At 47.1% G+C, this 13,135-nt stretch overlaps 1 protein-coding gene and 3 non-coding genes across 4 annotated transcripts in view; 3 read left to right on the top strand and 1 right to left on the bottom strand.

Moving 5' to 3' along the window:
• Nucleotides 1-10,826, bottom strand: part of LOC135400529 (BPTI/Kunitz domain-containing protein-like) — a 145,449-nt gene extending 134,623 nt beyond the window's left edge. The window contains exons 1-2 of the mRNA XM_064632364.1: nt 10,650-10,826; nt 8,978-9,157 (exon numbers count right to left, since the gene is read on the bottom strand). Of these exons, the coding sequence (XP_064488434.1) occupies nt 8,978-9,157; nt 10,650-10,758 (289 nt within the window). The 5' untranslated portion in view covers nt 10,759-10,826. The remainder of the gene's footprint in view (nt 1-8,977; nt 9,158-10,649) is intronic.
• Trnal-cag (transfer RNA leucine (anticodon CAG)) lies at nt 5,282-5,365 on the top strand. Its single transcript has one exon. It is a non-coding gene; the product is annotated as a tRNA-Leu (tRNA).
• On the top strand, nt 5,606-5,689 carry Trnal-cag (transfer RNA leucine (anticodon CAG)). Its single transcript has one exon. It is a non-coding gene; the product is annotated as a tRNA-Leu (tRNA).
• On the top strand, nt 5,929-6,012 carry Trnal-cag (transfer RNA leucine (anticodon CAG)). Its single transcript has one exon. It is a non-coding gene; the product is annotated as a tRNA-Leu (tRNA).
• Nucleotides 10,827-13,135: the final 2,309 nt, after the last annotated feature.

Below are 13,135 nucleotides of genomic sequence, written 5' to 3'. Positions count from 1 at the left end.
TACTGCAAGGTATACTAGAAGAACATGGATTGTCCGACGCCGCAGATGGAAACTCGGACAGGAAAAAAATATTTACACACTTTCAGAACAACTCCCATGCTCGACTAGACCGAATTTATGTGGCGCAAACGAAAACTACGCATTGTGTAGAGTATAAAGTACACCCCGTCTACTTCAGTGACCACTGTCTGGTAATAGCGTCGCTAGGTCAGGTGCAAAGAGAAAGGAGGAAGCACACTGGATGGCAAATGTGGAAGCTCAACGTAAATCTACTTGAAGATGAAGAATTCTCGAACTTCGTAAAGGATAGCATAGTTGAAATAATGAATGAAAGAACCAGTTGGACGAGAGCATGGGAGGAGTTTAAACTCAAGTTACGGGCCTTCGCCATAGAACGAAGCAGCATTTTGACATTCCAGAAGAAACACCGAGAGCAAGAACTACAGAAGACGCTGGGAAAAGTAATGGAAATGGAATCAAGAAGGGCGGGAGAGTTCACAGAAGAGATGGCTCGGATAAAGTTTGAGCTGAATATAATTGACGAGCAAAAGTATGAGGGAGCGAAGATAAGAGCAAGAATGCAGTGTTGCGTAGCGGACGAAATGCCCAGCAAAAGGTTCATAAGAAAGGAGAAGGAATATAGTAAAAACAAGATGATTACTGGCATACAGGAGAATGGAAAGATACTAAGAAACTCAGAGGAAATACGAATGAGTTTCGAAAGATGTTACACTGATTTGATAGGAAGGTTCAGAGGCAAAGTGGATCATCAGATAGAAGGACGCCTATCGGAAGTGGTAGCGCGGTTGAGGAGGCGGATCAAGATAACCTGGAAAAATCGATCACATTGGAAGAGGTGAAGCAAGCGATAAACAGTTTAAAAAAGAACCGAGCACCTGGACCGGATGGGATAGGACCCGATTTTTACATTAAATATGCCGATTACATGTCTATGATACTGCTGCAAGTAATACGGGAAGCCGAAACGGAAGGAATGCTTCCGCCGACCTTCAGGAAGACCCACGCAGTCATGATACGGAAAACAATGCGCGATGATGCTGTGCCCAAAGTGACAGACTACAGGCCGATAACTTTGTGCAACGTAGATTACAAGGTGTATGCAAAAGTGCTTGCAACGAGGTTGCAACAGTGCGTGGACAAGCTCGTCGGAGACCACCAATCCTGTGCCATCAGGGGGAGAACTATCCAGACAAATATTCATGTGCTGTGAACGATTTTTGAACTTAGTAGAATGGAAAACAAACAGATTGCTGTACTGCAAGTAGACCTTAAGAAAGCGTTTGATAGGGTTAGTCGTTTGTTTATGTTCATGGTATTGAAAGCAATGAACTTTGGACCAGTATTCATAGAGCGAATTAGAATGTGTTACTCTTGCGTAACAACGAAGCTCGTGGTTTACAACCACCTCACAAACCCAGTACCATTGTGTTCTTCGGTGAGGCAAGGATGTCCCTTATCTCCGCTGTTATTTGACCTTTACCTGGAACCTCTGTGTCAAAGTGTCATACGTAACACTAGCATCAACGGTTTCAAAATGTATGGTGTCGAAGTTAAAGTCCTACACTCTAAGAAAAAAAGGTTGAAAACGGGTAGAAGCGCAACAGTTCTTCCCGACCTATTTTCCCTCTACCGGCTGCAGGTTGAAGTTGTGCTGTTTCTGCCCTTTTGCTCAACTCTCTCCCCCTAACGGTAGAACCACTGTGGCAATCTTGTCACTATTAGGGTTCAAGTGACTCTTTTTTTCTTTTTGTGTGTTTCGTGGCAGGGTCACTAATGGAAGTGTAAATGGAGTCACTCAAGCGACGAGAATAGTTGAGGGTTACTAATCCTGCGCACAAAGGCGTTTGGTCCAACTTCGAGGTCACTGTTCAAGAGATTAGCCAGAGCGAGTGTCTGCAGTGTTAGCGAGTGTTAGCACAGAGTGTCTGCGCTTGCGCGGAATCGCTGATTGTGTAAAAGGGGTCAGTATAGAGACGAACGCTGAAAGTGACAGACTGTCGGTTTGCACGTGGACATTGCTGCACCGAAGGCCATGCGTGCGGCCTAATGACTATGCTGAGTCGGGTATTCGCATCTGCATGGTGGAAGGTGTTATCGGTTCATCTGCAATGGTATGAACATAAGCAAGGTGGAGTTAGGACAGAATCAGGTGAGTAATTTTGATATTCAAGATTTTTCTTCCCGAGCGTCTTATATGCAGTGGTCAGATGTGTTTTGTGCATTGCGTGTTCGGGTTGACCGGCATGTCGTCTGACACTTTTTCAGCATCCTATGAAACTGCAATATGAGCAAATGCGTTTGTGTAATTCACGCAGGTCACCATGACTTTAGCACGGCACCTTATCAGCGCCCGCCGGATGTGATTACGGGATCCACTTCGAAAATGAAGAAACGGAGCCATAACATACGGTGAGCCACTGTTTGGTGGGAGAAGGCATTCATCGCTCGAGTCATGGTTTTTTAGATGTGCGCTGTGTTATTTATTGATATTTTTCTTGGCTTTTGTTCACTGCCGGGTTAGCCTTCTTTTTGCATGCCTATTTCTGAGGGAATCACACATGTAAACATATTTCTGAATTTTTCTGAGAAGTGAAACATGTACCGTCGTTATTATTTATCGCTTATCTTAAATGCTCTATTAATGCCATTTACATTTCAGTTGAAATCATCCGTCCTGCCACGTGTTCCTCCGGCCAGATATTATAGACCGGGCGAAGATTCGTGTGTATTTAGAGCGACACAGTAGTGTGAAACGTCGAGCCCTCAGAAGTTATCCCGATGCCCTTGTTATGGTGCATGTATGTGGAATATATGTGCAAGACAGTCCATGCAAGTGCTGTGCAGTCTGATGGATGCAACAATGTAGTCGTCTGTGTTGTGTCGTGTTTTCTTTCGTGTCTCCGTGCTCAGGCTTCTTCAAAATGGATGTACCTTTCACATTGGTAAGCGCAAGTGTACGATTCCAATTGTGACGTGCTAATAAAATGCTGTGACTAGTAACAGTTGTCTACGTACATGTTCTATCTTATCCACACAAATACTATACGTCAAGTTCTTCTCAGAAGGGCAGACGTCCTTCATGAAAGGCGGAGTAAATATTTCCATACAAGGTCTAAATGCCCCGTCATTACGGGTAGAGATATGCCACCGGTAGGCACAGCACGAATAATAGCAGAGATTCTTACCATTTCGGGTAAAAAATTATCTTCCAATAAGGGAGAACAGTTCTACTCACGGTAGAACTGTCTTCCGGGAATGGTTGAATATTTAGCGTCAAGATGGGCAGATATTTCTCATCCTTGGGGTAGAGGTGTCTTCCATATGCAGAGAAAAGATGACCCCCCAGAGGAATAACAGTCAACCATGTAGGGGCAGAATTTTGCCACTAACAGGGTAGAATCTTCTTCACACTCAGGGGTAGAACTGTTCCACCAGTGTGGTAGAAATGAAGGGGTAGAAGTGTTTCTACCCCAAAAGGGTTGAGAATCTGTGACAACACACTTCTACCCCAAAAGGTAGAAAATTACACCTTTCTTTCTTAGAGTGTAGCCTATGCGGATGACATAGTGTTTCTAGCGGAGGATAACCCCACTGTCAGTAAGATTTTGTGTGAGCTTGACCGGTTCAGCGAGGCATCTGGGGCGCAAATCAATAAGGAAACATCAATTGGAATTTGGGGAGGAATGTGGGGTACAACACCAGCAGTCTTTGAAGGGATAACCTGGCAGACCATACCAGCCACATACTTAGGTGTACCTTTGGAACACAGCACAAATACAAACACGGTGTGGAGAGAACTAGCTACGAAAGTGCAGAAGCACGCCAACATCATGAAACAAGCAAGGCTCTCAATATTCCAACGTGCTGCGGTCTGTAATGTTTTCCTAGTTGCTAAACTAGTGTATCTGTTACATGTACTGCAATGCTCGCGGAAGAACATCCATGTATTCCATCGCATATTTGCCCGCTTTATATGGAATTCCCCATTTGAACGCATGAGAAGAGGTTCATGCTCTTCTGTAAGGTAGAGAGAGGGGTACTAAGTTTGTCTCACTTGTATATCAAACAGCTGATCATGCGACTAAGCTTTTACAGAGAAAACAAACATCCACTGCTCGAGTGTGTGAAGCAATGTGTCGGACATGACTTTTTGCCAGAGACAACCGTTGCTGTAAAAAAAGTGGACATTGTGCTACGTGGTTTCTATTTTGACCTCGTGCAAAGTATCAGGTTCTTGATGGTAAGGTTTTCCAGGGAGTATATTTTCACGGTCTCCAAGAAACAGTTAGCAAATGATTTAATATATATGCTTTTCCCTATCCCGATATATCGTCGCGTACCGCAAGGACCACATGGTATGGACATATTGCAGAGGGTGAGAAGAATGCAGATTAAACCGGAAATGAAAACTTTCTTCTTCAAGTTACACACGAGAACCTTGGCAGTGAAAACCTGGTTGCACGAAAAGGGTATATTTGTACCTTGGACAACAAATTGCCGTTTGTGTAAGATACTCGAAACCATAGAGCATGTTTTTGTTTATTGCACTGAAGCTCAGTTCTTCTGGAGTGACCTCAGTAGGATGATTGGGAAAGACCTGGATTTGAACTCGCACACAATACGTTTTTTGCCTTTGCGTGAGACAAATGGTGTAAGGTATGATGTGCTATGTCTATTTGCTCTCTTTTGTCTATGGAAGCTCAGGTTGAAAGACAGAAACGAAGAACCTTTGCTGCCACCGATACAGTTACTGAGAGAAGAATTGACGATGCTAAAAGAAGTAGCTACAGTGAATGGAGAAGTGCCTACATGATTGAATGAGATTTGTGTGAAAGTCCTTGCGAGAGACAAGGTAGTTTATAGCACTACAGGAAGTAGTGTATATGTATAGAAATATTTTAGCGTGAGCATTGTTTTACAATAAAGGAAAAAAAAAAGTCAGGATGGACGAGTGGTCCAAGGTGCTGCGTTCAGGTCGCAGTCCGGTTCTCCGGGCGTGGATTCGAATCCCCCTTCTGACACTCACGTTTTTGTTCACGAGTTGCACTTGCGGCAAGCAAAAGAGACAGTGGAAGAAAACGAAGCGTGACAGGTAGGAAACACAGCATTCGAAGCAGCAAAGGGCCGTCTCTGCTTCACCTCGCTATCGATCACATAAGGGATTGAAGATTTTTGAAACGAAGGTTCCATTATTATGGAGACGTAACTAACGCAAACGATCTCATAGAGCTGGTGATGAGTTTTTCATCAGACTCTTCTCGTCAGGATGGACGAGTGGTACAAGGCGCTGCGTTCAGGTCGCAGTGTGGTTCTCCGGGCGTGGGTTCGAATCCCACTTCTGACACTCACTTTTTGTACACGGGTTCTACCCGTGCGTCAAGCAGAAGAGACAGTGGTAGAAAACGAAGCGTGACTGGTAGGAAACACAGCATGCGAAGCAGCAAAGGGCCGTTTCTGCTTCACCTCGATATCGTTCACATAAGCGATTGAAGATTTTTGAAACGAAGGTTCCATTATTATGGAGACGTAACTAACGCAAACGATCTCATAGAGCTGGTGATGAGTTTTGCATCAGACTTTCCTTGTCAGGATGGCCGAGTGGTCCAAGGCGCTGCGTTCAGGTCGCAGTCCGGTTCTCCGGGCGTGGGTTCAAATCCCACTTCTGACACTCACGTTTTTGTTCACGAGTTGCACTTGCGGCAAGCAAAAGAGACAGTGGAAGCAAACGAAGCGTGACAGGTAGGAAACACAGCATGCGAAACAGCAAAGGGCCGTCTCTCCTTCACCTCGATATCGTTCACATAAGGGATTGAAGATTTTTGAAACGAAGGTTCCATTATTATGGAGACGTAACTAACGCAAACGATCTCATAGAGCTGGTGATGAGTTTTGGATCAGACTTTCCTTGTCAGGATGGCCGAGTGGTCCAGGGCGCTGCGTTCAGGTCGCAGTCCGGTTCTCTGGGCGTGGGTTCGAATCCCACTTCTGACACTCACGTTTTTGTTCACGAGTTGCACTTGCGGCAAGCAAAAGAGACAGTTGTAGAAAACGAAGCGTGACAGGTAGGAAACACAGCATGCGAAGCAGCAAAGGGCCGTCTCTGCTTCACCTCGATATCATTTGGTTTGAAGATTTTTGAAACGAAGGTTCCATTATTATGGCGACATAAGTAACGCGAATGATATCATAGAGCTGCTAATGAGTTTTACCCCAGACTTTCCGTGACAGGAATGCCGTGTGGTCAAAGGCGCTGCGTTCAGGTCGCAGTCCGGTTCTGCGGGCATGGGCTCGAATCCCCGAAATTCGGGGAAATGTATGCTGACAATGTAACAAGAGTTAGCTTGTACTCTTGTACATGTACTAGTTGTCTCTTGTACATGTCAGGCTCGTGGGCCACGTATGACGTATCGTTCCACAATGTCGGCAACAAGTAGATTGTCTGGTGGATGGGGCCCGCAAACAATGATTCTCCAAGGCTACAAACCGTTGACCTGAAGAACGTTTGTTTGTAGGTGCCCTAACAAAGGCAACTGGCTCATCGAAGAGAACTGACGTTCCCCGTGCCGATTGAGTGTGTCACCGTTCATAGTGGGCGTCGGATTTCTTGTAACTCGCCGATCCCCAACTCTCTGCGAAGTGCAAGCACAGAACACACACTCGATTCATCTGTCAAAAGTAATGAGTAATGTCATTAAAACTACTGCCCAAATGTAATTAAATTACATTAGAAATTACATAACGTAAAAAGTAATGCATTACATTACAAATTACAAGGCAAAATAATTCATTACAGTAATGACATTACTACACAGCTATGAGGAAGGGTAGTGCAGATGCTCCGGCTGGGTCGTTTCTTTAAACCTCTTTCGGCAGAATGAACCATTTCGTAAATGTTACTTTAAGTGTTACTAGCCTTCATACAAGGCACCGTATGCAGTTGGCTTTCGATATGTTATTCCGAATGCAGATATCAGTACCATGTTTCCAAGAGACAAGCTTGTAAACAGAAGAACAGGAAAGGGATGCTGCAGGTTTTTTCAGCAAACACTAGCAATTTATTGCATCGAACGGCGTCAACAATAATAATGGGCCGTGATGTTACACGTGGCTGGTTTCACGTCAGATCAGATAGGCATGTCCCAACGACCAGCTTGATTTCCTTTATTTTTGTACGAGGGGCGTTCAAGTCAAACTTGGACTTTTCATTTTTCGCAAAAGTAAAATGAACTTACAGGCGAGAAATTAGTTTTATTTTTCAACATAATCTCCAGCTGCACTAATGCACTTGTCCCAGCGTTTCACGAGGGCTTGGATGCCAGCAGCGTAGAAATCCTTACCGGCGCGTAGCAGCCATGATCGGACTGCATTCTTGACCTCATCGTCGCAGCTCAAGTGGCGGCCCCCAAGGAACGCCTTCAGTGGCCCGAAGAGTTGGAAATCGCTGGGGGAGAGGTCTGGACTGTAAGGGGGATGCGGCAGCAACTCCCAGCCAAGTTCCTGTAAGGTGCGTGTCGTGATATGCGCTGTATGCGGGCGTGCATTGTCCTGTAGGAGGTGGACTCCTTTGGTGATGAGGCCCGGCCGCTTTTGCTTCAGCGCCTTATGCACATCCCTGCGAACCTGGCAGTAATATGCACTATTGATATCGAGACATGTTATCCGTCGGTCCTTGAGGATCAGGCGCCCCACAAGTTGGATGTTCTCAGGAACTCTGACACTGGGCTCTGAGTCGCCCCGGGCGGGGTCGTGCTGCACTGATGTACGGCCGTCTCGGAACCACTAGCACCAAAGGGTTTGCTGCGGCTAAGTGTATCGTGGTCATACTGAGCCTGAAGTCTTTTGTGAATTTCAGGTGACATTACGCCTTCATTCACGAGAAACTTCATGACAATTCGCTGTTCGATGTGCGCGCTCACCTCGTTGTCGGCCATCCTATCTAGCACGTGCCTTCTGTTTTGCACAAACCTTGGACCACCACGTGGTGAATGCGGAGGCCTGTCGCGTGTGAAAATGACGAAAAAGAACTAGCGCAAGCGATTTGTACACTCAGGAGACAGAAAGTCCCGGTTTGACTTGAACGCCCCTCGTGTATTGAGAAGCTCATCGTACATGATGATCAATAGCGGTAAAATGAACTATTTCTACTGAATAGTTTTGGTGCAAATAAATCGAGAAAATCATGCCCTGAATTCGAGTGTTTCAGTTTTGCCGTTTTTGCACGCGTGTATCTCCTAAATTTAAAGATATCGCTCGCGTCGCGCCTCATGATGATAGCCGTGCCGATAGGTATTACTTGGTATTCTCTGTGGCTTTCGCTACCCGGCTACATTTACCTTGAAAAAAGCATAGCGCTAGAGGCATGGCGTATTTGGTAAATATTCTCTTAATATCTTCACAATATTCTCTGAATGTCATGTACGAACGGGCAAATATATTTACGAAAACCTGTACGTTTCAGTATGCTCAATGTACTCGAGAATAAATTTGGATCGGAAGTTAATCTTCATCTCATCTCAAACAAAGTTTGCAAACTGAAGAAGACGTAGAAACTGACAACGATACATTGAATTCGTAGAACTACAAAGAACGAGCGTCTCTTCTTTCTTTTTGTTGCGAGTAGCAGCTGTCTTGTTTTCGAGCTTGTTTTCCGGGCGTGGCCGCCATTGGCCTGCCTTTATTGTGCTGAAGCACGCCAGCAACAGGTGGTTCTCGGCCCAACGCCGTTTGACACTCACCTCCGTGAGCGACATTAGGCCGATGTTAATCCAAGGTGCAGCGGCCGACTCAGTTGTTCGCCGACCAAAAACCGATTACTGGCTGATGGTTGGCAGTCGGTAATTTCTAGTTCAGAACCTTCTACATCTAAGGACAACGTCTAACTAGGAGTCCTTGAACTCGGCAGTTGCCAGTTGCTTCGGGAAAATGAGACCTCTCGAATAGCACATTCTGAACTCACCGATACATTTCTCCCGACATTCGTTTGCTGTCTTCATCAGACGGGGGGATTTTGAGCAGGCCCCATGACTGAAGGGTCGGCAGTAGTTCCTCTTGAAATCGTAGTAGAAAAGGAGGGTCTTGTCGGTACAGCTGTGATCTTGTGCAGGAAGTGGCTGCGTACACATATCGGCGTTGGCTTCTACGTAAAAAAGGAAATCAAATTATTGTCAAATAAATGTTTCTCGAAGTACTGCTCGAATGGCGTGGCTGTAAATAACTGGCGCATTCAGCTAAGCCATGAACCCAGTGGCTTTAGACACACTTTTAAAGCCACGAACAATATTTGGGCACAGAAAAGGGTTACAGAAAAGTAGCAGAAGTATTAGCAGATCCTAGAATGACCACCCTAGCCGTCTGAGTGCGTACGAAATAATATTACAAATAGCGATGGAATTCATTTTGATACAAACCTGAGGTTCCAAACAGATATCCTCATTTACTCCTCAGCTTTCTATTTCAAAAGACAGCACCCCAACGTACATACGTGCATCACGTGAGTTTGTACGATCAAAAATACTAGAGGTAAGAACTATTAGCTTCGGTGGATCTTGCGTTCCCCTCCATCTCGGACATCACTCGCGTCGCGACGAGGCAGTCGTTGTTGTCCAGACAGCTGCTGCTCTGCTACAATCTCACCCCCCCCCCCCTCCCGCTGTTCTGAGAGCCCTGGCTGAGAGGCGTTCTGCATCTGAAGTATGTAGTGACTTTTGAAGAAGTCTGGCCGTCGTTTGCACAATATTCTACGCTTCGCGCCATATCATTCTGGGGGGGGGCGGGATATGTTTAATAGAGTGAAAGAAAAAAAACGGAAATGTCAGCCAGGCTATTGCCAGCTTGTATTCCGAAAAAGAAAAAGAAAAATAAACAGAAAGAAAGAAAAAGAAAGGAACTGAGAATAAACAAAAGAAATAAAGGAAATGAAAAAATGAAAGAAAAACCGGCACGCGGTGCAGTGCAGTACAGGCACGAAAGAAAGTTCCAAGAATGTCCAGTCAGCGGGCAGACGCAAGGCCCGAGTCTTTTAAGAAGCGGAGTAGGGCTATGGTGATGGCCCACTGAGTAGGCCCAGGGACGGGACCGAGGAGAGTGGCCATGGACAATGTGTTGCAGCCCACCTGTATTAGACGGCGATGAAGGGCTTGCCGTTGGGGAATGTGCTGCTGGCAATGTAGAAGACAATGAGTAATGTCGGCCACCTCCCCACAGCTGGGACACAAGGAGGAGCTGGATTGGCCCATTTTGTAAAGAAGCAATGGGGTGCGTGCAACGTTGAGACGGAGGCGGTGCAACAATGATTCCTCCTGACGACTGCAGCGACACGCAATGAAAAAGGCAACCGAGGTATCATTCTGGGTACATTGTGAGCGCAACGGGTATCTATGTACAGTTGTTCATAAAATGAAAATATATTTCAGATTTTTTTTATTACAACTTCGTACTGTAACAGGTCGACTGGGGCTGTGGAAAGGTTCCCAGGGGACGACTCGGGAACTAATTGACCGACATTGAATGTGTTCGGTACCTGAAACGTCGGCACATTGTTCCTTAGCCACGTACGAAGACGCTTGCTTTAGCTCACTCAAGATACACTGAAGAGCCCCAATGGACGGTGGTAGGAAGCTTAGACTTACTCAGAGGGACCTCAGCGAGAGCACGATGTGACTGCTTCAGCAATGGGACACTTTCTGTGACGTCATCTATCGCTGCCGCATAAAGCAAGATACTCAGAACTATACGCATCTCTCCCTATGGAAGATCGGACTGTGTAGTAACCCTCTTCTGACGGAACGAGTGGCGGAAAATAACGGCCTGTTCAGAGAACTGTAAACTGCAGTTTTATGCCAGGTAATATTTCAAGGCTGTCAAGGCAGGTCTTGAGCGATAATTTCTCCTGTCGTGAGAAAATGAGGACTAAAAATCTGGGTTCGTGAGGCTTCGAGAATGATTTATAAATATTGTGTGCAAAGAAGGGGGGGGGGGAGTCAACATTCGCTGCATCTTTAGGGTGTTTGCAAAACGCTGTAGCTCAATTTTTTTGTTCCATTTTAACACCGCGAAGCAACTGCGGCTATGAGCGGCGTAAGGCGTGGGCTGCTGGAAGAACTGGGGGACAGGGGCGTTTGTGTGCGTCCTGGGGTGACTTCAAGGAGTACTGTGTCTACATAAGTCTGTAAGCTATGCCAGAAAACCTCGGGCATAGCCAGTGGTGGGATTTGAATCCACCGCCTCCGGTCTTCAGCACGACCTTGGCTACCACTAGCGAGCGGACGCCTTTACCCGTTCGGGCATACCACTGGTGGCTTGCTGGTACGACATATTCCGAACTTGATCTTTGTGCGACCGCACGCATTTCGGAGCCATTGTAGCTCCTCTTTCCTTTGTTTTCTCCACCACGGTTACCCACAGATTTACACGACTGTCGATGTTGGTGGGCTCAACAAAGCTATCGCTTTGACTCAAGCACAGTAATGAGAGGAACTTCTTGATCTCGACCCGCGTCAGAGATATCATAAGAAGAGCGTCTAGAAGAAAAGGTGAGAGAGCATGAAAGAGGGAGAGCAAAGCGGATGAAGGAAGGCATGTCCGTCCTCAACGGCCAAGTGCCAGGGCAGACATATTGCAGCGGCCGTGGCCAAACGAGCGCGAAAATCGCGTTATTCAAACCAATGATGGCGGATCGCAGGATTATATTGTGCAGAAATTGGCTTCGCAGCTGCATTTTGTAAACGGCAGTGAGGTCACTCAGTACGTGAAGTTGCTATGCCCACAAAAAGCAACTGTGACGGGAACCGGACAAATAAAACAGTCGCCTGGAACTTTCATTGTAATTTGTACTGAACGGCATCAATGTTTTTAAAAAACACAACTTTTTATGACTGATAAAAGAGAGAGAACGCTGACAAGCTGGTGCATACTTGAAGAAGGAGGAACCAGAGACACGGAGGAGATTGGGACGGACACAACAATTCTCAAACACAGCAAAGATTTTATTGACAACAACCCACTATATATTCAAAAACCTCCGAAGGGGAGGAAGAGGAATGAGAGAGGGTTTACTAACACAATTGCCTCGTGTGGCTATCTCTACAGATTCACAAAGCATTATTCGCCAGGTCACTCTTTCCTTACGCAAAACAGAGGTTTCCGCGAAGAGGGTGTAGCGGACGACGACGACGACGACAACGATGGCCACGCGCGAGGAGCACCGGCTTGAGTTCCACCGGCGCGGCCATGGAGATAGGCCACCGTCACCGCCTCTCCGTGGCATATCATCATCGCCGGTTGGGGCTCATGTAGAGGAAGACCACCGTCCTCTACATTTGGTGACCCGGACAAAGAACATCACGTCCGGAGCAATTCGGCCCTTCACCATCCCAAATTTCCGACCACGCCATCGAGCAGCACTACCTCCGGCACACACGGCCCACCTTCACTCCTACCGCACTCTTCGCTCTCTCTCACCTACGCTTCTCTCTTCGCTCAAGTCTTCTCACGCTTCTCACTGCCGGCCGCGACACTCGAGCCTTGCGCTCACCTGCCGGTTGCGGCAGTCGCGGCAGCCGACGCCTCGGCACACTTAAGCCCGTCTCGGCACCTCACTCACTCCACCTGGGACTATCGAGCTTCGGCTCCCGTGCCGGTCGCGGCACCCCAGGACCACGACACCGAGCGCCTCACTCTCTCTGCGACGGATCGCTGTTCCCGTCCACACCTACACACGGATGCTCTCCCCGTCTTCATCCTCACTGAAGTGCCGCCAACGTGTGCCGTGCCCCTGTTCCCGCTGTTCCCTGCTCTTGCGATGCGTCCGCAACGCATCTGACGGCAGGGGGACCCCTGTAGCGGACGACGACGACGACGACAACGATGGCCACGCGCGTGGAGCACCGGCTTGAGTTCCACCGGCGCGGCCATGGAGATAGGCCACCGTCACCGCCTCTCCGTGGCATATCATCATCGCCGGTTGGGGCTCATGTAGAGGAAGACCACCGTCCTCTACAAGGGCTTCACAGTTGTTACATTCCCGGAGATGTTGAACTAATTCGCTTGACACGTGGGTCCTTTCTGTGCTAAGAGCATGTTCCCTAAGACGGTCATTCAGACAGCGTCCTGTTTG

Source organism: Ornithodoros turicata, chromosome 1 (genome assembly GCF_037126465.1).
Source record: "Ornithodoros turicata isolate Travis chromosome 1, ASM3712646v1, whole genome shotgun sequence".
NCBI classification, from domain to species: domain Eukaryota; kingdom Metazoa; phylum Arthropoda; class Arachnida; order Ixodida; family Argasidae; genus Ornithodoros; species Ornithodoros turicata.
The sequence above is the reverse complement of the archived record's forward strand: the minus strand, read 5'-3'. Positions and strand labels throughout refer to the sequence as shown.